Source organism: Hakea prostrata, chromosome 11 (assembly GCF_041222555.1).
Source record: "Hakea prostrata isolate BN-2017 chromosome 11, UWA_Hpros_2, whole genome shotgun sequence".
NCBI lineage: Eukaryota > Viridiplantae > Streptophyta > Magnoliopsida > Proteales > Proteaceae > Hakea > Hakea prostrata.
The window spans coordinates 13,044,640-13,065,389 of record NC_142610.1 but is presented as its reverse complement, the minus strand read 5'-3'; the positions used below and the strand labels follow the sequence as shown (position 1 = coordinate 13,065,389).

The following is a 20,750-nucleotide window of genomic DNA, read 5'->3' as shown; positions in this document are numbered from 1 at the left end:
TTTAGATTTGAGCAAACTTATTGGCTGAGAGATTTGGTTTCAATTATTTATTCCTTTCAAGTTCTTGTTTTCACCAGTCATGGAGTCTGAAGCTTGTTTGGACAAGGAACAAGAAAGATTTATTATTAGAAAAAGCTCCATTGGCGATGATTAGCGTTTTCGAATCTATGAACTTTGAGCGAATCGTCAATGACAAAGCACTGTTGGGCCTATTACGCCTGATTCGGATAGAGAGAAGGAGAAGTTCAAGTTGATTTCAAGTCTCTTGTGACCAGGGCGGAGCCAGGATTGAACATTGGGGGTCCGAATATACCTGGGCCAACGCGGGACTCATTGTGGGTCCCATCTCATAAAATTTTCTTATATTTTAAGGTGTGGGGTCTACATTAAAAATTTAAGTAAATTAAGCTGAGATTTTAAGCGAGATTTGAATTTCCATTAATAGGAATGAAATTTTAGGATTAAAAAAAAAAATCAATGATTATGATTAGATCTGATAAAATCAATGGCTGAATTCTAATGAGATTCACATTGCTATTAGTAGAATCAAATTTTAAGAGAAAGAAATAACAACTAAATTAAAAATAAAATAAAATTATACTTTATGAAATGAATACTAGAAAAATCGTGTGTGAGAGAGAGAGGAATAATTTGAGAAAGAGAGAGTGAATACTGATAATTGTGGAGAAGATTTCGAAAAATTCCAATGTCTATTAACTACTCCAATATTTTGTGAGACGTGTGAGAAAAAAAAAGAGAAAAAATAGGAATAAAAGAGGAGATTCATGAGAGAATAAATAAGAATGAAAATATGAGAGAGAATATAGGGAAAAATTCATGGATAGTGAGTTAGTTTTTAATTTGAATTTAGCCTTTATTCTTTAAAACTAGGGATTTAATGATAACCATTTGATTATGATTAAGAATGACATTTATATCCATCATCTATATCTTAAATTTTTATTTTTAATTTTTGGTGGGGGGCCAAATAGGCAAATAGTGGTATTTCACACGTAAAGTGAGAAAAATTAGGAAAATATGTAGGCATTTTTAAATTTTCAAAAAATGGGGGGGGGGGGGGGCATGGCCCCCTCCGGTCCCTACGTGGCTCCGCCACTACCTGTGACTTGGGTCCCATCTTCGCCAAGAACAAATGAGGTTGCATGTTCCAACTTTAGCCCGAAGTCACTGAAAGGGGATGTTTTTGATCCATTTGTGCCAGGCCCAGATGAGTTGATGTTGGCACCGCCACTTCGTAAGAGTTTCCTTGTTACACAACGCCTAGATTTGCTTTACTTCCCATAGCTGTTCTACTTCATATTTCAGTGAAAACACCCATGGGAGCCAGTAGAAAAATTCAGTCCCAATTTGATGAAGGAGCAAATTAGCAACCATGGATTCACTGAACCACATGAAAGATGACTGAGAATTAGGGGATTCATCGTGTAGAGCAAGATGTGATTTTGTAAATTCCAAATTTTTTAAACCTTTACATGTAAAAGTTATTTTTTTTGTATATATATATATATATATATATATATATATATATATATATATATATATATATATATATATATATATATATATATATATATATATATATATATATATATATATATATATATATATATATATATATATATATATATATATCCTCACACTTTAATTTACAGCCTTCCGATTTACTTTTGCTTAGGTAGCTGGATCCTCACCATTGGCAGCAACAGGCATCTGCTGACGCATTTTTCACCATTGGCAGCAACAGGTGCAACTGCTGACGCAAATAAAAATCCACTTACACACTTAGGCTGAGTTTGTTTGCTGGAATACAGGTGGGGTGGGAAAAAAGGGGTGGGAAAATTCTTGAAAAAAGTGTAGATTTTTTACTTTTCCTTTAAATCCCAAAATGGTAGATTGTTTGGTTGCTTGGGGTGGAAAAGTAGGAGACAAGTTTCCTTGAATTTTCCTTGATTCAAAGAAACTTGTCTGCTGATGTGGCAGCCCAACTTTCCCACCCCATGCCATTTTAAAACCCGACATATTTGGTGGGACTTTGTGGGAAAGTTGGGGAAAGTAAAAAGTGGGACCCACCCTATCACTTTTCCACAAAACCCTTTCCTTTCCTTTCCTTCTCCCTCACCCCACTACACATGGGACCCATATGTTTTTTTTTTCCCACCCCTTATTTTCCTATCCTACCTTTGCAAACAAACGCAGCCTTAGAGTGAAGTTACTTTTAGTTTTATGTTGTTTTTGTAGATTTTAAGATTTTTCAGGATTTGAGCAAATATTTTGAGTTTTGGATAGAAACATGCAATTTTACACGTCAAGAGGTCCATTCAAATTCTCAAGTGCGAAAATGGTCTAATTTAGAGCATGATTGGCTAGAAATGCTATTATGGACCAAATTCAAGAATATCTTAGAAATAAAAAAGTCAATTTTGATCTATGTCTGAGATTAGTTAAGATTTTTAATTTATTTTACTTTATTGTAATTAAAAAATATATGGGCCCACAAGTAGTCAAAGATTATGATATTTTATTTTTAAAAATATTTTATTTATTTCGTGATTATTTATCTCTCCCCACTTCCTATTTCTTTTACTTTACTATTTTATTTTATTTTCTTTAATTAACTCACATTGCTTTTCTTAAAATATTTTCTGTCTCTCTTTTCTCCCTATTCCTTCTTTTTATCTCTCTCTCTCTCTCTCTCTCTCTCTCTCTCTCTCTCTCTAGATTTTCCAACGAAATTAGGTTATTTATTTATTTTTTCCTTTTCCTATCACTCTTCTTTCCTCATTTGTAAATCATTCACCATCTCCTATAAATAGCCCTTCTTCTCTTAGAGTACTTATGACATTTTTTTCTTCTTCTCTTTAGTTTGTTTAGGTTTTCTCTAGTTCTTTGACTGCTTTGGGGGTTCTAGTTTATTTAGTTTAATGTTTAGATTTAATTTTTCTATGTAATGCAATGATTATTCAAGTTATTTAGTTTCTTTTATGCAAGTGTAATTTTTTTTTCTCAATCAATGCAACTTCAATTTCAATTTCAAGTTTCAATTTCGAAGAGGATTTGTTTCTCTCTGGGTTTAGTAATTGTAGATTTGGATAATTCCAGATCTGGTTGTTAGGGTTGGTTGAGATTCGAATTGATTGTTCCAGTTTTTTTATTTTATTTTATTCAAGATTCGAGGATGCAAGTAAGTAGCCTTCGTAAGTAATCTTCTTCCCCCCCCCTCCATTCCCGCTTCTGTGTACCCCTCTATATTCTTAATAAAAAATTTATTTCTTAGTATTTATTTATTGTTTTCCTATTTCCTGGGTCCTTCATTGAAGATGCCTATAAGTCATGCCTCTCTTTGGTTAAGGTTTCCTTTTTCCATTTATTGATTTGTTATTTACTTTATGCATTTTCTTTTTCTCTAATATTCGTTCCCTCGATCGGTGGACTGTAAGCTATGGCAAAAGGTCCACAATCGAAGTCATGATCCTAGTTATACTACCCTTCCCTCGATCCAGACCTAACACTAGAGGGGTATATGGTGTAATTTTTTTTATTTTTTGAACTCGATAGTCCATCTAGAGGGGTATATGGTGTAATTTTGGATTGGAACTTGCTCTCCATCTTATTCAAGCCTTTAAAGCACAATGGTGCTCTTAGATTTTTCTTTTGTTGGGGAGGGGGGGGGGCGGGTAGGCATAAATGGGAGTCCTGTTTTGGACCCAAGTTGGAAACGAGCTAAAGTTGTATTATATGTACATACAAAACTCTCATACTTAATGTTGAAACTATTATGTTTTCTTTTTTATACAAAACACATGTTCAAAGTTCATACATCAATCCAAGGAGTGCTTATGCACACTTGTCATAGCAAGGATCTACCAGAAAATATAAAAATATGGCAACTCTAGAAGCAAACGACGAACAAAATGGCTCTGTCTCGGTGCACTCAAGTTGATATATCTAGACTCAATCAAGTTGGGCTGCTTTTTAAATTTGTCTGGGATTAAATCTCAAAGCAAGATCTCAATTTGAAATAGGAGGAGCATTTTTTTATTTTTATTTCACCTACCAATCTTGTTTTGCTTTCATGAGAAGTAACATACCTTGTGAGATTTCATGAATTCTTGTTTTACGTTTGCGACTAAAGTTGTTGGAAAAATGACAACTCTTTAGGATGACATTATCGTTAACTCACCTTCAAATTATTTTGAAGACTTTTTTGGCACTTATGCTTAATATCTTTTGTGGATTAGATAGGCAGATAAAAAATGAAGTTAAAATTCTTAACTCCATTACTTGAGTTTCAAAATCATGTAATCTCTCCTCTCTTTTTTTTTTTTTTGTGTGAACTATGTGCTATTAAGAGTTAGTCTAGTCTATGAAACTGATTACACATTAGTTTTACTAACATATATGGCATGCTTATTCATCGGGTTATGTTGTTGCAAACTTTCCACCATTGAAGCATCTAACTCTCTCTCTCTCTCTCTCTCTCTCTCTCTCTCTCTCTCTCTCTCTCTCTCTCTCTCTCCTCCCTCCCTCCCTCTCCCTCTCGTGTAGATAATTTTGAAAGAAATCAGAAGTGCGATGAGGCTAACAGGTCTAACATTTTGGAGGAACACCTTGAGATTATTGAGGCGAAGCTCCCTTGTTACCAAGATTTTGTTCGATTCACATTGTTTGTCGATCTTGGCAATCCATTATTATGGGTTTGGACCACCATTCAACATTTTCTGATATATGGCTTATGCTTCCAAAGAAGGAAGAGAATAACATGATTCGTAGCTTTTACGATTTATCTAGCAAAAAGGTTCTTGAGTTAAAGCTATCTGAAGCTCATGCAAAGCGTTGCGTTGGATCACCTAAAGGGTGGCTGGTGATGGTAGATGAAAGCTTATTGATTGACATGTTTAGTCCAATTACCAGAGTCCAATTTAAGCTTCCACATCAAACAACATTCCAAAATCAAGAGGATTATTTATCACAAGGTTGCACCACAGAAGAAATGCGTAATTTATTCTTAGAAAAAGTTATATTATCATCTAATCTTTCAAACTCCAGTTATATAGCTGTGGCCATTTTTTCGGATTGGAACAAGTTAGCATATGCTAGAATTGGGGATGAAACATGGACAACCATACCATGTGAATTGACATTTTTTTATTGATGTCATATACTGTAAGGAACAATTTTATGCCATAAATTATGAAGGTTTTCTTGTGTCTTGTGATATTGGTGTTCATCTGAAGACTACACTAATCACAACTACTCCTATGAAGAAACGTTATGGAAAGAGGTACTTAGTTGAATGTTCTGGTGAGTTATTACAGGTTTTAAGAGAAGTAGAGTATGCTGATGATGGTGAATTTCTTTGTTACAGAACGACATAATTCACTGTTTTCAAGCTGGAGTTGAGCAGCAAGTTGTGGGTTGAGATTAGAAGTTTAGGCAAGTTCTCATTGTTTTTAGGTTCGAATTCTTCTTTCTCATTTTGCTGTGACAAGAATCAAATAACAGGGGTTAAGAGGATCTGTATTTATTTCATGGATGATTATTATTTGAAGGCACATCACGGGTCTTGTAGGACTTCAGCTGGTAGTGACAAGGGAATCTTTCGCTTAAAAGATAGACATGTTGAGCCTCATTATCCTAGCAGTGGTTATCATCCCTTCTCATTACCCATTTGGTTCACTCCAAATAGATGATTGAATAACCAGACATGGAAAAAAGGTAATTTCATTTGGTTCATGTCATCACTAGATGAGACCGCCTGAGGGGTGCATTGTGATAAACATTGATGGCTTTGTGAAGGAGGAGAGGTTGGGCTACGATGCCATTAGTAGGCTTCATGAAGGGCATGTGGTCTTCGCCGTTGCTGGAGGTTCATTAGATTCTAATATTCTGGCATGTGAGATGAAGGGAATTAGATGTGGTCTTAAGGAAGCGTTGGCAAAGGGGTATCACAATGTGGAGGTGTGGACCGAATCCTACAACTCATTGAGTACTCATTAGAAAATTTTCTCCATATTGAAGAGCCAGATATCATTTTGTTGGTCATTATATCTTTGTCTAACACATTGTATCCATCTACAGCTTCCCACTTTCATCACTACGTAACCGCCACATGAACAAGGGAAAATGTAATCGAAAAATTTAAGGTTTCCACTTTGTTTTATTTACTCACTTTCTTTTAAAAGGGTCCCTATGTGTTTCAGAATTTGTGGAGACTTGAGTTACAGAGTTGCAAGATCTCTAATAGGGTTTACAAATATTTGAATTCAAACTATTTTGAACTGTACACAAGTTTGAGTCTTGGTAGAATTCATCTTGAATTGTTATCATATGTGAGAAAATTTTTTCTGGTTGATAAATTGTTACTCACATGTGAATATGTGATTGATCAGAGTTCGAGCTCCAATTTGTATTAATACTTCATGCAATGAGAGTTCAGTGGGGTTAGAATTTGTGCGAGCAATCCTTGTGAAGACTATTAACAATATTACTTACACTTTGCAGGGAAGAGGTGGTTGAGATTATCTTTCATACATATGATCGAAGATGGCACATTACAATAGCTAACATTTTAGCAGGTTTCAGCAACTAGCAAAAACTTGGTTGGTGTCAACGCAATAGTGAGTTACAAAGGGATGCGCTTCATTTTCCTCATTATCGACCCAAAAATGAAGAAGTACAATTCCCTCTGTAGTTGCCTCCTTCATATACTGGAGCATATCAAATTCCGCCTTGTTGAAATGTTGTTGAGGAATCTGGAAATACATTTGATCTTATAATTCTTTTTGAGAGTTGAAACGTACCAAATGTACTTTCTTTAAGGTATTTAGACACCCCGATTTTTGCAATACGAGTTCTACAGTGTATTCACCCCAAGATCAGTCAGCCCAACCTTTAAGGTTGCACTCCAGAAAGGTTACTTAAGGTGTATCAGGTAATGTTCACTGCTTGACAGAACAACAACAGGGAGAGAGAGAAAGAAAGAGGAGGAGGTAATTCAATATATAGAATGAGCACGAAAATGAGTTTATATAGAGTCCCAAAGGCTGTGGGTAAAAGGGTAAGGATACCTCTCTTTGTGAGGGTACCTTTCAGCTCAACTCTCTTCAGTTATGAAGGTACCTCCAGCTGACCTCCCTACAGGAGAGTGCCACTCAAATGACATCTCCAAGTTTTCACCCAGCAATGGGCTTTCCAGAATCAAGGCCCATGGGACCCATGACCCACTTCCCCAAGTCCACAAGTACTCCCAAGTCATATAGATTTATTAATATTAATATATATATCTATATACTCATGGTTGGGTCACAACAGGGTTAGGGCTCGGTTCGTGTCGCACAAATTAATATTCCATAGGCCCTTACTATATATAAACTATATAATCAGCTCCTCTCAACCCGATCTGGGACTAAATAAAACCATGGATAAAACACACGATTAAAACATATATTTATATAAAATAACATTAATAAGTTTTAAACATATTTACAACATGCCTGAGTATATCCAATTTTTTTCAGATGAACCAAAACAGAAAGAGAAATATAAATAAGAAAATTTAGAGTCTCACTTTCGACATTAACATCAGCTCGAGCCACAGGGTAAACATCTTATCTAAAAGATGGAAAACTAAAAATCACATTCAATCTCTGAATTATTTTTGGATCAAGATTTGTGTATGTTTTTCATAAAATACAGGATCGCAATAATTATCAACATCGTATTATAGAGTATAGAACATTTATGACAAGTGATTGACAAACTTTAATGCATGAAAAGTTTCTCCTTTTTGAAACTAAAACACTAGAAGCATGTTGCCTAAATCCTAGAATTTCATTTAGTCTGAGTTTTATTAATCTCTTAACTCCCCCCTGTTTGTTTTTGCAAGTCATGTTGACAATCAAGTTGCATTTGATAAGTCAAGAATATTCTTTATGGTGTAAAATGAATTAAATAAACAAATAAGTATAAAAAAATATAAAACTACTAATAATTTCAAGCATCAATACCTTTCAAATACTAATTTGATTCATAGTCCTTTATGTTTATTCCTAAAACAGAAATAGTCGATGTCAGTTTATTGACCTTACCTACTACCAAGTGCTAGGCTGAGAAAAACTTGCAACCCTAATATGAACAGTTAGATTTCGTAGATGTTACCAACAAACGGTCTGGATTAAATTAGATGTTATCTAGGACCCCAGATAGTCAGTTCAGCTCCCAGACAATGATCTATTGAAGGAGATGAACATAGTGAGAGATATAAGCTATAATGGAACAGCAGTTCCACAGGAAAATGTTGAGGATTTAGAGCACTTGGGATTGGTCACTTGCTTAGATCCCCATCTCCATTGCCCATAAGCTTCAGTGACCAATGAAGGTACAAAATCATCAAAGAGAAGATGGATTATGGTATGGAGTTTCTGGATCCTCAAGTTATCTATTGGTATATTTACTTCTTCTTTCTCTTGTGGTTCTTCTCTTCTTACTATATTTTCTGAATTGTTAGGGCATGTCTTGGCTCATCCTCATGGTAGTAAAGTAGCCATGATAGCAACAACAAGAAGCAGAGATGATGCAGATGCAGAACATGCATCGACACAGGAAGCCAAACACCAGGTTCAGAGAGGAGTAAAAGCAAAGCATGTTTGCATAATTGCATTTGCAACAAGACATGGGTGAAGAATACAAAGGAAGGGGAGAATTTTCTGTTCTATCAGCATATTGGGCTGTCTAGGGAATGCTGTTGGCTTCAAAACTTTGCAAGAGAACTTGTATTCGGTTTGCTAATGTAGATTTACTCTCGCCGGGAAGATCAAGAGGAGGAGAGTGAAAAAGAATTAAAAGCAAAAAAAAAAAGACAAAGAAATAAAAATGTATGTTTGCTGATGGCACAAGAGTTACTTCAGTCAACTCTATGTGTGAGTCAAGTCTTCGGTCATTTTAGGAAAACTGAGAATGTTGGAAAGGAAAGTAGAAAAGCTCACTTAAAAGTTCTTCTATACATTCGAATTCAAAATTTCCAGTAATTTTGTTTTATTTTAATTAATTATGTATATTGTTTTCTCAACAACAGATAATAAAATATGAGAGGAAGTTTTCCATGAACAATGTTGCAATGCTACAACCCTTTAGTCATTGTTATTTTACATAACCTATTTAAGGGATGATGTAGTCTAAGATTTTTATTTATTTATTTATTTATTTTTAAATAATTTCCATTCCTATATATATTCATTTTCTCTCCTACCCCTACCTCCATTTGGCTTTGATCCAACATCAAGGTAGGATGTTCTATGCAATGAATGATCAACAATTTAAGAATTAAGATGTTTTACTTTTTTTTTTTTTTTGCATGTCCATAATTAAATTAAACAAAGAGTTTTTTATGCATGAGTCTTTTTAATAGAGTATAAATTAATGTTGGGTCTCCATAGTGCAATAAATTACGTCTAGGTCCCAAAGCAACTAACACCTTCTCTCATGGTTATGTTTTTTCAAATTTCAAGCTAGAGAAACCAAAATACTCCTCAGGTTATATAACGACCAAAGTAACCCCCCCCCCTCCATATCCTATTTTCATTCTTGTGCCAAAGATCCTAACCAGCTAAGTGAGTAAAGTTCCTCTTTTGCATCTTCATCATCATTCCTCTTTTGAACAATTCTTCATATGGGTATAGTTCACCCGAAAACCTGCATTGGTATCATGTGACTCAGATTCTTACCCTATCCATAAACTTCATTTCAACATAGGCTGATGAAGATAAAGAGCGTTTTTGGTAGGATATGGTTACCTTCAGACTCTGAAGTGCCAACTGATGTTGCTTGGCAACCTTAGAATCCACTATCACAACATCATCTCCTAAGATGGCATATATACCGTGTGAATGTATGTCCAGGATACACTAGTTCTGCACTCTTACGTTGGCCTGTATAAGCACCAATTTCATAGCCTTAATGGGAACCTACCCTCCTCGTTTTCATAAGAATGAAAATAGGATATGTAGGGGGATTATTTTGGTCACTAAACAGTCACTAAACAACCAAAGGAGTATTTTTGCCCCTCCATGTTTGAAGTTTGAGAAAACTTGATGGTGGGAGATGGTCTTAGTTGCTTTGGGACCCAGACATAATTTATTGCACTAAAGGAACCTAATTAGTTTATGCTCTACTAAGAAGACCCTGCGTAAAAGACTCTAAAACAAAACAATTTGTTTATTAAATATAATTACTAGAAGCATGCTTCATTTGTGCTGTAACGATGTGTTCTTGTTCCCTTCCTATGGTCAAAACGATACTCAACAAGATACGATGGAAGTTAGCAGTCAGTTTAACGTTCAGGTTCTAATGGAGATAGATGTACGCCATGAGAAATTAATAGATGGTAAGAATATATCGCCTGGAAACTTTGTATTAAAATTAACGGTGTTGGGTTCACGTAAGCGGTAAGAAGTTTTTTTTGATAAGGCTGCTACAAGGGTGGGTTAAGTTGAATATTGATCGAAGCTCACTTGGCAATCTAGGGATGGAGAATAAATATCATGGCAGCTTCTTTAGTTAGACCGCGGGTGTCAAGCTACAATGTAACTTGGCAAGATAGTATAATACAATCCGGATGGAGGTACATAAGGATATAATAGGTCTTCCTAGATTTAGATTATAAAAAATGTTTGTAAGCAGTATAGAATGGTCTTTTCTTTTCTTTTTTCTGCTAGTGTTTGAGGATATATACATGTTCCTCATGTTACTAACATGCTCTATGTGTTTTTTTGATTATTTTTCTTTTTCTTTTTTTAATAAAAAAGACTCTTTAGCAAATGGATGGACTAAGTAAATCCCAAGCTTAACTCTTGCCTAAAGAGCTTTTACTATTGCCTGCTTCACTAATGCAAATTCACCCATAAAAAAAAGTGAAAAAAAATCTAAACTTTACTATCTGCTGATTGGATGTTTATTATGCAGCCCACCTTGAAGCCTGATATGGCAAGTCCACCCAAGCATGGAGATCAGCCTACATTAATGTTCAAGCTTGGTCTAAACTCTAGCTAGGTCTAGGTCTAGTTCAAGTACAATTTCAGCGGAGAACTACGTCAAATCTTCCATTTGACTTTATTATTCTCCTTAAATTAGAGCTTGCATCAAGGAGTATTGGAACAAAACTACTTCATTGGAGCTTACTTCAAAACATTTTGGAATAACAAATGTTACTAGAAGTATTTATATTTATTATATTTCTAGTTTCTAAGATAGCTCTAAGCTTCATGTCAATTTTAACAATTGAAACCCATTTATAATTAAGAATTGAGATTCTTTTCCTTTACTTTGCCTATCAGGCTATTATGATTTGTAAATGGGAGACATAAAAGAAAAATTTTCCTAGCTAAGTGAATTTCCTTGAACGTTATTGAAGAGTTCTCCCTCTGAAAAACTTGAAGATTAGGGGAGTTAATTTCCCAAGTGTGCATCCTTGAGATGTTGCATCCATCAATATGGAAGAATTGATGCCCTTAGAACTTTTAATGGAGGCCTAGAAGAGTAACCATTGAATTTCTAGGCATTCTCATCATTTTTTACCAAAAACCCCCAAACCTGTCCACCCATATTCTCTTACTTTCATTCTCATTTCGTTTTTTTTTTTTTTCATTCCTTATATGAGAAAACACAAAACATAATAATTGTAGATTAGATCTATGAATGTTTGAAATATTGGCTTTTTAATCAGATCAAGCCAACTTATATTGAAGAAGTTATATCATTTTACCCAAAACACTGCAAAACAGAAAATTCTGTTATTGGTTGGAACCGGTCTCAGTGTGCGCTAGTCACTCTCTCAATCCTATTATTCCAGTAGCTCTTCTTCGACTACATCATTTATTGAAAAGGTTAATGACAGTTAGCTCCCCTTTTAGTTCATGAAAATGACACTCAGACCCCTTTTAGTTGAATGATGACATATTCACATAGCAAAGGTGACAAAATCCTCCCTGCCATGAGCTTCCTCCGTTAGGCGGTACTTTTGTTGTTACATACTTTTTCAAAAGCCCAAATGATGTCAATTGAGAAGACATGTTAGTTTAAACCCCAAACATTCTCCCCCCAAAACTATCACTTATAAAGGTAGGTGAAGGATTATCCTAGAAGTGTGAATTTTTTGGCGAGTTTGGTCCCTGTCATTCAAGAGTTGCATCTAGATGTTGATTGCCTTCCAACTACTCTTTAGTCCATTGTGGAGGAAGAGGTGAGGAGAAGGTTTTATATATCGTGCTTCATTTCTTTTGTATATCTATTTTTCTATAATATAACATATTATTCTTGCCCAGCTTTTCTTTTGTCCTTCCCACATTTGGTTAGAGAGAGAGAGAGAGAGAGAGAGAGAGAGAGAGAGAGATTCTACACATAAAAATCAGAATCAAATTTGGAACGAACGATGCAATTTCCATGGAGTAATTCAATCCACTTCAAAAGAAAAGAACTAAAATACAATCTTTATTTTTGGGTCGCCCTCTACTTTTTTTGGGGTCGTCTCTCTGATAACACTTTAGATATGTATCAAATATTTCATATAAACCCTTACCCAAAAAAAAAAAAAGGAAAAAAAAAAAATCAACCATAACTCAACGAACCATCCTAATGCTTAGGGTAAGCATGAATTGGCAAACGAGGCTTAGCATGTGCAAGCAATGGTTTGGCCAAGAAAAGATCAGTTTTTGACTCATGGAGATCAATCCCTGACTCACCAGATTTTAGGCCCCAACTGAACCCTTGAAGAAGCCTAGCCAATAGCATAATAGTCATGGCTGACCCGAGCACGGCCCCCATGCACCCACGCCTCCCAGTACTAAATGAAATGAACCGTAAGTCCGATTCAACCAAATCAACCTCAACAGAAGGATCCTTCAAATGTCGTTCGGGCTTGAACTGAAGTGGGTCTTCCCAAACTTTAGGATTCCGGCCCAACCCAATTCTACTTAACAAGACATGGCTTCCCTTAGGAATGAAATAACCGGCAACTGTCGTATCAATATTGGAGACATGTGGAAGATTGAAGGGGGCAATTGGGTGGAGCCGAAAAGCCTCCCTAGCACATGCCTTGACGTAATTGAGCTGAGGCATGTCGGACTCTTGAACTAACCTCTCCTTTCCAACAACCCTATCAATTTCTTCAGTAGCTTTTTGAAGCATCTCAGGCTTGTTGATCATCTCTGCCAAGGCCCATTCTACTGCGTTTGATAGATTGTCAACTGATGCATAGACTAAATCCTGCAAAAAGTGGGATTATTAGTTTCTATTAATTGATGCAATCAATTTACTATAAATGGGAATGTTTCTGGCCCACTACTAAATTTCCAACCCATATGGTTTGTCTTGGATTTGGGCCTGGACTAATTCGTTTGAACCAAGCTTTTAAGGCTGTTTTGGGGAAAGTCAATCAGAAAGCATGCAAAAAGGAGATCAAGAAGATCATAAATTGAAATGAATGAATGAATAAATAAATGGTGCAACTAAGATCATACCGCAGCTTGAGCTTTGATCTCTTCTGTGGATAGCAATGGCTTCCCATTTGAGTCTTTCATTGAAACAAGGAGATCAAGAAGATCTTCGGGTTCCTTCTTCTTCCCATCTCTCCATTGTTGAATCCTCTCATCAATTATGGGGTCATGATACTTGTTAACAATCTTAATAACTTCCTTCATGATCTTCTCGTGTCCATTCAGATCAAGCTTCCTCAAACTAGGCATGTAATCTGAGACACAAAATGCGTAAAGGAGAGAAACGACAGTTAAGAGAGCTTCAACGTATTCTTCTTCTTCAGCACCAGGACCTCCATCTTTCTTTCCTTCCCCGAAGAATCTCTTGTTGAACATCATCTTTCTAATGACATTTCCACTGTATTGCCTAATTGCAACTCTCAAATTCACAACTGAATCACCAACACATTGGTTGTAAACATAGCGAACAAGATTATCAGCTTCTTCAGTTCTTTTCTCAAGAAGCCATTGAAGTCTCTTGGAATTTATAACCTCAGAAGCCACAACCTTTCTCATTTTCTTCCACTGATCACCCCATGGTGCAACAGCAATGGACAAGAACCCACGGCTTGAATACTCAGTTCCCATTGTAATGGGTCTTGAAGCAAAAGTAGAATCCTGCTTCTTCAAGAACTCTCTAGCAATTTCCGGGCAAGTAACCGGAATTACATGAACATCACCAAATCGAAAACATGCGATTTCAATATTCTTCTCCTTCATGAACCCAAGAATCCACCGAAAAACCGGCCTCTTTCGGAACAATTCTGGAATGCAGCCAACTACAGGCCATGGAACAGGACCAGGTGGGAGTGGTGAAGCAAGCTTGGATTTCTTGTGCAACTCAGATCTAAACTGGGCAATGAAAAAAAGGGAGATTAAGATGACAAGTGCAGTAGTTGGGTGAATGAAGCTACTTAGGGTTCCACCAAGGGTGGTGAAAACCCAATCTGGTGTAACAACACTCCATGGGAGAGTAAGAAATGGGGAAGAGATGTTAGAGGTGTTGTTCGCCATGACTGACATTTAGATGTTGAAGCTAAGATGGTTTTGCTGGAGGTGACGGAGGAAATGCAGAGAAGCCCTTATATAGTGACTATTTGTCATGTGTTGAGATTTTATTTTATTTTAAAGCACTACAGAATGTTTCACATGAGATTTATTTAGGGCCTCTTTGGTTACATGAGTCTGAGGATTTCAAATATCTAGAGATTTCAAATCTATGGAGTCATAATTTATAAAATTAAATGTTTGGTTGTGGAATGAAATCTGTGATTCATCCTAAAAAAACTATTTGATCTACGTGATTTTTGTGAATGTGCAAATGTATAATTTTTTTGAAATCTCTGGATTTCACCCCTTACACATAAATCTACAGATTCACGTTTTTAGTGTAAAAATGTGAATCTCTAGATTTCATGAATCTAGAGATTTTTACAACCAAACAGTTATAATTCTCAGATTCATGAATTTAGAGATTTGAAATCTCTGGATTCAAGTAACCAAACAGGCCTTTATTTATTATTATTGGTCATGTGTTGAGATTTGAAGTACTTAATGCGGACTTCATGTGAGATAACCAAGGATCGAAATGTCGTCGGGTGTCGCCGTGTCTGTGTCTGGCGACACAGGTGACATAGCGATTACCGGCGACATTTCGGTCGATTTTTTTCTCAAAAAATTGATGAGATTTGCAGGTGTGGGAGAGAGTCGAGAGACCGAGAGAGATCAGAGAGCGGGAGAGAGTCGTGAGATGCCATGGTTTCCGCTGCATATCAGAAAAAAAAGAGAGGAAAGAAATAGAAGAGATTGCTGAAGTACGCTGGCCATGATTTCCATTTCTACAGATAAAGAGAAAGGAAAGAAATAGAAGAGATTCGCTGGCTCCAATGGTTTCCATTTCTGCAGAGAAAGAGAAAGGAAAGAAATAAAAGAGAAAGGAAAGAAATAGAAGAGAAAGGAAAGAAATCGGAGTCCGCCATGTTTCCATTTCTGCAGAGAAAGAGAAAGGAAAGAAATCGGAGTCCGCGATGTTTCCATTTCTGCAGAGAAAGAGAAAGGAAAGAAATCGGAGTCTGCCATGTTTCCATTTCTGCAGAGAAAGAGAAAGGAAAGAAATATAAGAGAAAGGAAAGCAATCGGAGTCCGCCATGTTTCCGTTTCTGCAGAGAGCCATCAGCCATGTTTCCATTTCTGCAGGGAAAGAGAAAGGAAAGAAATCGGAAGATTGCAGGTCGATGAGATATTTTAATATTTTTAAATGAGAGAGAGAGAGAGAGAGAGAGAGAGAGAGAGAGAGAGAGAGAGAGAGAGAGAGAGAGAGAGAGAGAGAGTTTAATGCGAGATTTTCAAATTTTGAATTTTAAATTTATCGCGCGACTTTTTGCCGATGTATCGCAATATTTCGACAATTTCTCGTCGATTTTAGAAAAAATCGTATCACTGGGGGTTACGTGTCGCCCCCAGCGACACCTCGATTTATCGCCGTGTGTCGGCAAAATATCGCCGACACACGGTACCATGGAGATAACATAACATGTGAAACACCTGAGTTTTTTGTATTTTAAAAAAAAAAAATGTTACAGTTCATATTAGGAAAGGTGGAGCTTGCTGTTGATATGTTGAGATTTTATTTTATTTTATTTTAAAGCACTACAGAATGTTTCACATGAGATTTATTTAGGGTTTGTTTGGTTACATGAGTTTGAGGATTTCAAATATCTAGAGATTTCAAATATCTAGAGATTTCAAATCTATAGATTTCAAATCTATGGAGTCATAATTTATAAAATTAAATGTTTGGTTGTGGAATGAAATCTGTGGATTCATCCTAAAAAAACTATTTGATCAACGTGATTTTTGTGAATGTGAAAATGTATAATTTTTTTGAAATCTCTGGATTTCACCCTTTACCCAAGAATCTACAGATTCACGTTTTTAGTGTAAAAAGGTGAATCTCTAGATTTCATGAATCTAGAGAATTTTACAACCAAACAGTTATAATTCTCAGATTCATGAATTTAGAGATTTGAAATCTCTGGATTCAAGTAACTAAACAGGCCCTTATTTATTATTATTGGTCATGTGTTGAGATTTGAAGTACTTAATGCGGACTTCACGTGAGATAACCAAGGATCGAAATGTCGCCGGGTGTCGCCGTGTCGGTGTCTGGCGACACAGGCAAACAAACTATTACCGGCGACATTTCAGTTGATTTTTTTCTCAAAAAATCGATGAGATTTGCAGGTGTGGGAGAGAGTCGAGAGACCGAGAGAGATCAGAGAGCAGGAGAGAATCGTGAGATGCCATGGTTTCCGCTGCATATCAGAAAAAAAGAGAAAGGAAAGAAATAGAAGAGATCGCTGGAGTACGCTGGCCATGATTTCCATTTCTGCAGATAAAGAGAAAGGAAAGAAATAGAAGAGATTCGCTGGCTCCAATGGTTTCCATTTCTGCAGAGAAAGAGAAAGGAAAGAAATAAAAGAGAAAGGAAAGAAATAGAAGAGAAAGGAAAGAAATCGGAGTCCGCCATGTTTCCATTTCTGCAGAGAAAGAGAAAGGAAAGAAATAGAAGAGAAAAGGAAAGAAATTGGAGTCCGCCATGTTTCCGTTTCTGCAGAGAGTCATCAGCCATGTTTCCATTTCTGCAGGGAAAGAGAAAGGAAAGAAATCGGAAAATTGCAGGTCGATGAGATATTTTAATATTTTTAAATGAGAGAGAGAGAGAGAGAGAGTTTAATGCGAGATTTTCAAATTTTGAATTTTAAATTTATCGCGCGACTTTTTGCCGATATATCGCGATATTTCGACGATTTCTCGTCGATTTTAGAAAAAATCGTATCACTGGGGGTTACGTGTCGCCCCCAGCGACACCTCGATTTATTGCCGTGTGTCGGCAAAATATCGCCGACACACTGTACCATGGAGATAACATAACATGTGAAACACCTGAGTTTTTGGTATTTTAAAATAAAAAATGTTATAGCTCATATTAGGAAAGGTGGAGCTTGCTGTTGATATGGTTCTGGTCAAGTCCATTTTGAATTAGGGTGAAGCTATCTTTAGTTTTGTATTGTTTTTAGAAATTTTAGGATTTTTCAAGATTTGAGCAAATATTTGGAGTTTTGGATATAAAATATGTAATTTTACACGTCAAGAGGTACATTCAAATTCTGAAGTACGAAAAAGTTCTGATTTAGAGCATGATAAGTTAATTTTAGAGATGCTATTATGGACCAAATCCGAGAATACCTTATAGGTAAATATGTTAATTTGATCTATATATCTGAGATTAGTTAGGATTTTTATTTTATTTTATTTTATTATAATTAAAAAATGTATGAGTCCAAAAGTAGTCAAAGATTATGATATTTTATTTTTTTCCATATATTTTTTAGAAGATTTTATTTATTTCCCTAATTGTTTATCTCTCTCTCCTCACTTCCTATTTCTTTTACTTTACTATTTTATTTTTTCTTTAATTAACTCACATTGCTTTTCTTAAAATATATTTTCTCTCTATTCCTTCTCCACGTTTATACATTACCATATTTTTATTTTTTATTTTTTCTTTTTCTTTTTTTGCGCTCATTCTCTCTCTCTCTCTCTCTCTCTCTCTCTCTCTCTCTCTCTCTCTCTCTCTCCCTTTATTCCTTAGATTTTCCCATGAAATTAGGTTCTTCTCTATTTATTTTTTCCTTTTCCTATTTCACTCTTCTTTCCTCATTAGTAAATCATTCACCATTTTTTATAAATACCCCCTCTCCTCTTAGACTAATGACACTTTTTTTCTCTTTAGCTTGTTTAGGTTTTCTTTAGTTCTTTGATTGCTTTGTGGGGAAGAGGGGGGTAGGCATAAATGGGAGTTCTGTTTTGGACCCAAGTTGGAAATAGCTAAAGTTGTGTTATATGTTCATACAAAACCTCTCATACTTAATGTTGAAACTATTATGTTTTCTTTTTTATACAAAACACATGTTCAAAGTTCATACATCAATCCAAGGTGTGCTTATGCAAACTTGTCATAGCAAGGATCTGCCAGAAAAAGGGAAAAATCTGGCAACTCTAGAAAGCAAACGACGAGCAAAATGGCTCTGTCTCGGTGCACTCAAGTTGATATATCTAGACTCAATCAAGTTGGGCTGCCTTTTAAATTTGTCTGGGATTAAATCTCAATGCAAGATCTCAATTTGAAATAGTAGGGACATTTTTTTTTATTTCACCTACCTATCTTGTTTTGCTCTCATGAGAAGTAACATACCTTGTGAGATTTCATGAATTCTTGTTTTACGTTCGTGACTAAAGTTGTTGGAAAAATGACATCTCTTTAGGATGACATTATCGTTAACTCACCTTCAAATTATTTTGAAGACTTTTTTGGCACTTATGTTTAATATCATTTGTGGATTAGATAAGAGGCAGAGAAAAAATGAAGTTAAAATTCTTACTCCATTACTTGAGTTACAAAATCATGCAATCTCTCTTTTTTCTTTTTTTCTTTTTTTTGAACTATGTGCTGTTAAGAGTTAGTCTATGAAACTGATTACACATTAGTTTTACTAACATATATGGCATGCTTATTCATCGGGTTATGTTGTTGCAAACTTTACTCCATTTGAAGCATCTAACTCTCTCTCCCTCTCCATCTCATGTGGATAATTTTGAAAGAAATCGGAAGTGCAATGAGGCTAACTGGTCTAATATTTTGGAGGAACACCTTGAGATTATTGAGGCGAAGCTCCCTTGTTACCAAGATTTTGTTCGATTCACATTGTTTGTCGATCTTGGCAATCCATTATTATGGGTTTGGACCACCATTCAACATTTTCTGATATATGGCTTATGTTTCCGGAGAACGAAGAGAATAACATGATTCGTAGCTTTTACGATTTATCTAGCAAAAAAGTTCTTGAGTTAAAGCTATCTGAAGCTCATGCAAAGCGTTGCGTTGGATCTACTAAAGGGTGGCTGGTGATGGTAGATGAAAGCTTATTGATTGACATGTTTAGTCCAATATAAAAAGCTTCCACATCAAACAACATTCCAAAATCTAGAGGATTATTTATCACAAGGTTGCACCACAGAAGAAATGAATAATTTATTCTTAGAAAAGTTATATTATCATCTAATCTTTCAAACTCCAGTTATATAGCTGTGGCCATTTATTCGGATTGGGACAAGTTAGCATATGCTAGAATTGGGGATGAAACATGGACAACCATACCATGTGAATTGACATTTTTTTACTGATGTCATATACTGTAAGGAACAATTTTATGCCATAAATTATGAAGGTTTTCTTGTGTCTTGTGATATTGGTGTTCATCTGAAGACTACACTAATCACAACTACTCCTATGGAAAAATGTTATGGAAAGAGGTACTTAGTTGAATGTTCTGGTGAGTTATTACAGGTTTTAAGAGAAGTAGAGTATGCTGATGATGGTGAATTTCCTGGTTATAGAACGACACAATTCACTGTTTTCAGGCTGGAGTTGAGTAGCAAGTTGTGGGTTGAGATTAGAAGTTTGGGTAAGTTCTCATTGTTTTTAGGTTCGAATTCTTCTTTCTCATTTTACTGTGACTAGTATCAAATAACAGGGGTTAAGAGGAGCTCTATTTATTTCACGGATGATAATTATTTGAAGGCACATCACGGGTCTTGTAGGACTTCAGCTGGTAGTGACAAGGGAATCTTTCGCTTAAAAGATGGACATGTTGAGCCTCATTATCCTGGCAGTGGTTATCATACATTCTCATTGCCCATTTGGTTCACTCCAAATAGATGATTGAATAACCAGACATGGAAAAAAGTTAATTTCATTATTTGGTTTAGTCTTTGGTTTGTGAACTTTTTTGTAACCGTTATTGCAGATTACTCAGTATGAAAATGTCTTTTTGGTAAGTTTTTTACTTTTCTGTGTTTACCTATCATTTTGAGGGATTTTTTTTTAAAGTTCCTACTTTGCCCTGTGAATTATTTTGAGCTAGGAAAACCTAAGTAGATCAAAGGCGCCTGCAGATTATATGGCTGGTGTGGTAGGCATTAGCGTATAACAGAGACAGAGGTTGGCATCCCAAGATATAGAGCCAGAGTTAGGTTGCAGCCCATGGTGATGAAAATCCTAGTAGAAGGAAACAAATTTTCAAACCATCAAACGAACCAGAGCTCAGATCGCAATGGGCAAAAGAGACTTTGGGTTCTTGT

The 20,750-nt window shown here is 35.8% G+C and overlaps 1 protein-coding gene and 2 pseudogenes across 1 annotated transcript; 2 read left to right on the top strand and 1 right to left on the bottom strand.

The window, feature by feature from the left end:
* The first annotated feature begins 3,901 nt into the window (after positions 1-3,901).
* On the top strand, positions 3,902-5,711 carry LOC149000160 (putative F-box protein At5g55150; annotated as a pseudogene).
* Positions 5,712-12,636: 6,925 nt separating this feature from the next.
* Positions 12,637-14,593, bottom strand: LOC149000159 (phenylalanine N-monooxygenase-like). Its single transcript, XM_089140475.1, has 2 exons — positions 13,533-14,593; positions 12,637-13,278 (listed from the first exon to the last, which is right to left on the bottom strand). The coding sequence occupies exons 1-2, from the start codon at positions 14,568-14,570 to the stop codon at positions 12,646-12,648; spliced, it is 1,671 nt and encodes a 556-aa protein (XP_088996601.1). The 5' UTR covers positions 14,571-14,593; the 3' UTR covers positions 12,637-12,645.
* Positions 14,594-19,134: 4,541 nt separating this feature from the next.
* Positions 19,135-20,331, top strand: LOC149000158 (putative F-box protein At5g55150; annotated as a pseudogene).
* Positions 20,332-20,750: the final 419 nt, after the last annotated feature.

Coding starts and splice junctions, on each gene's coding strand:
- LOC149000159 (XM_089140475.1), bottom strand. CDS start 14,570: ATGTCAGTCATGGCGAACAACACCTCTAACATCTCTTCCCCATTTCTT. Junction 13,279..13,532: donor AGATCAAAGCTCAAGCTGCG/GTATGATCTTAG, acceptor CACTTTTTGCAG/GATTTAGTCTATGCATCAGT.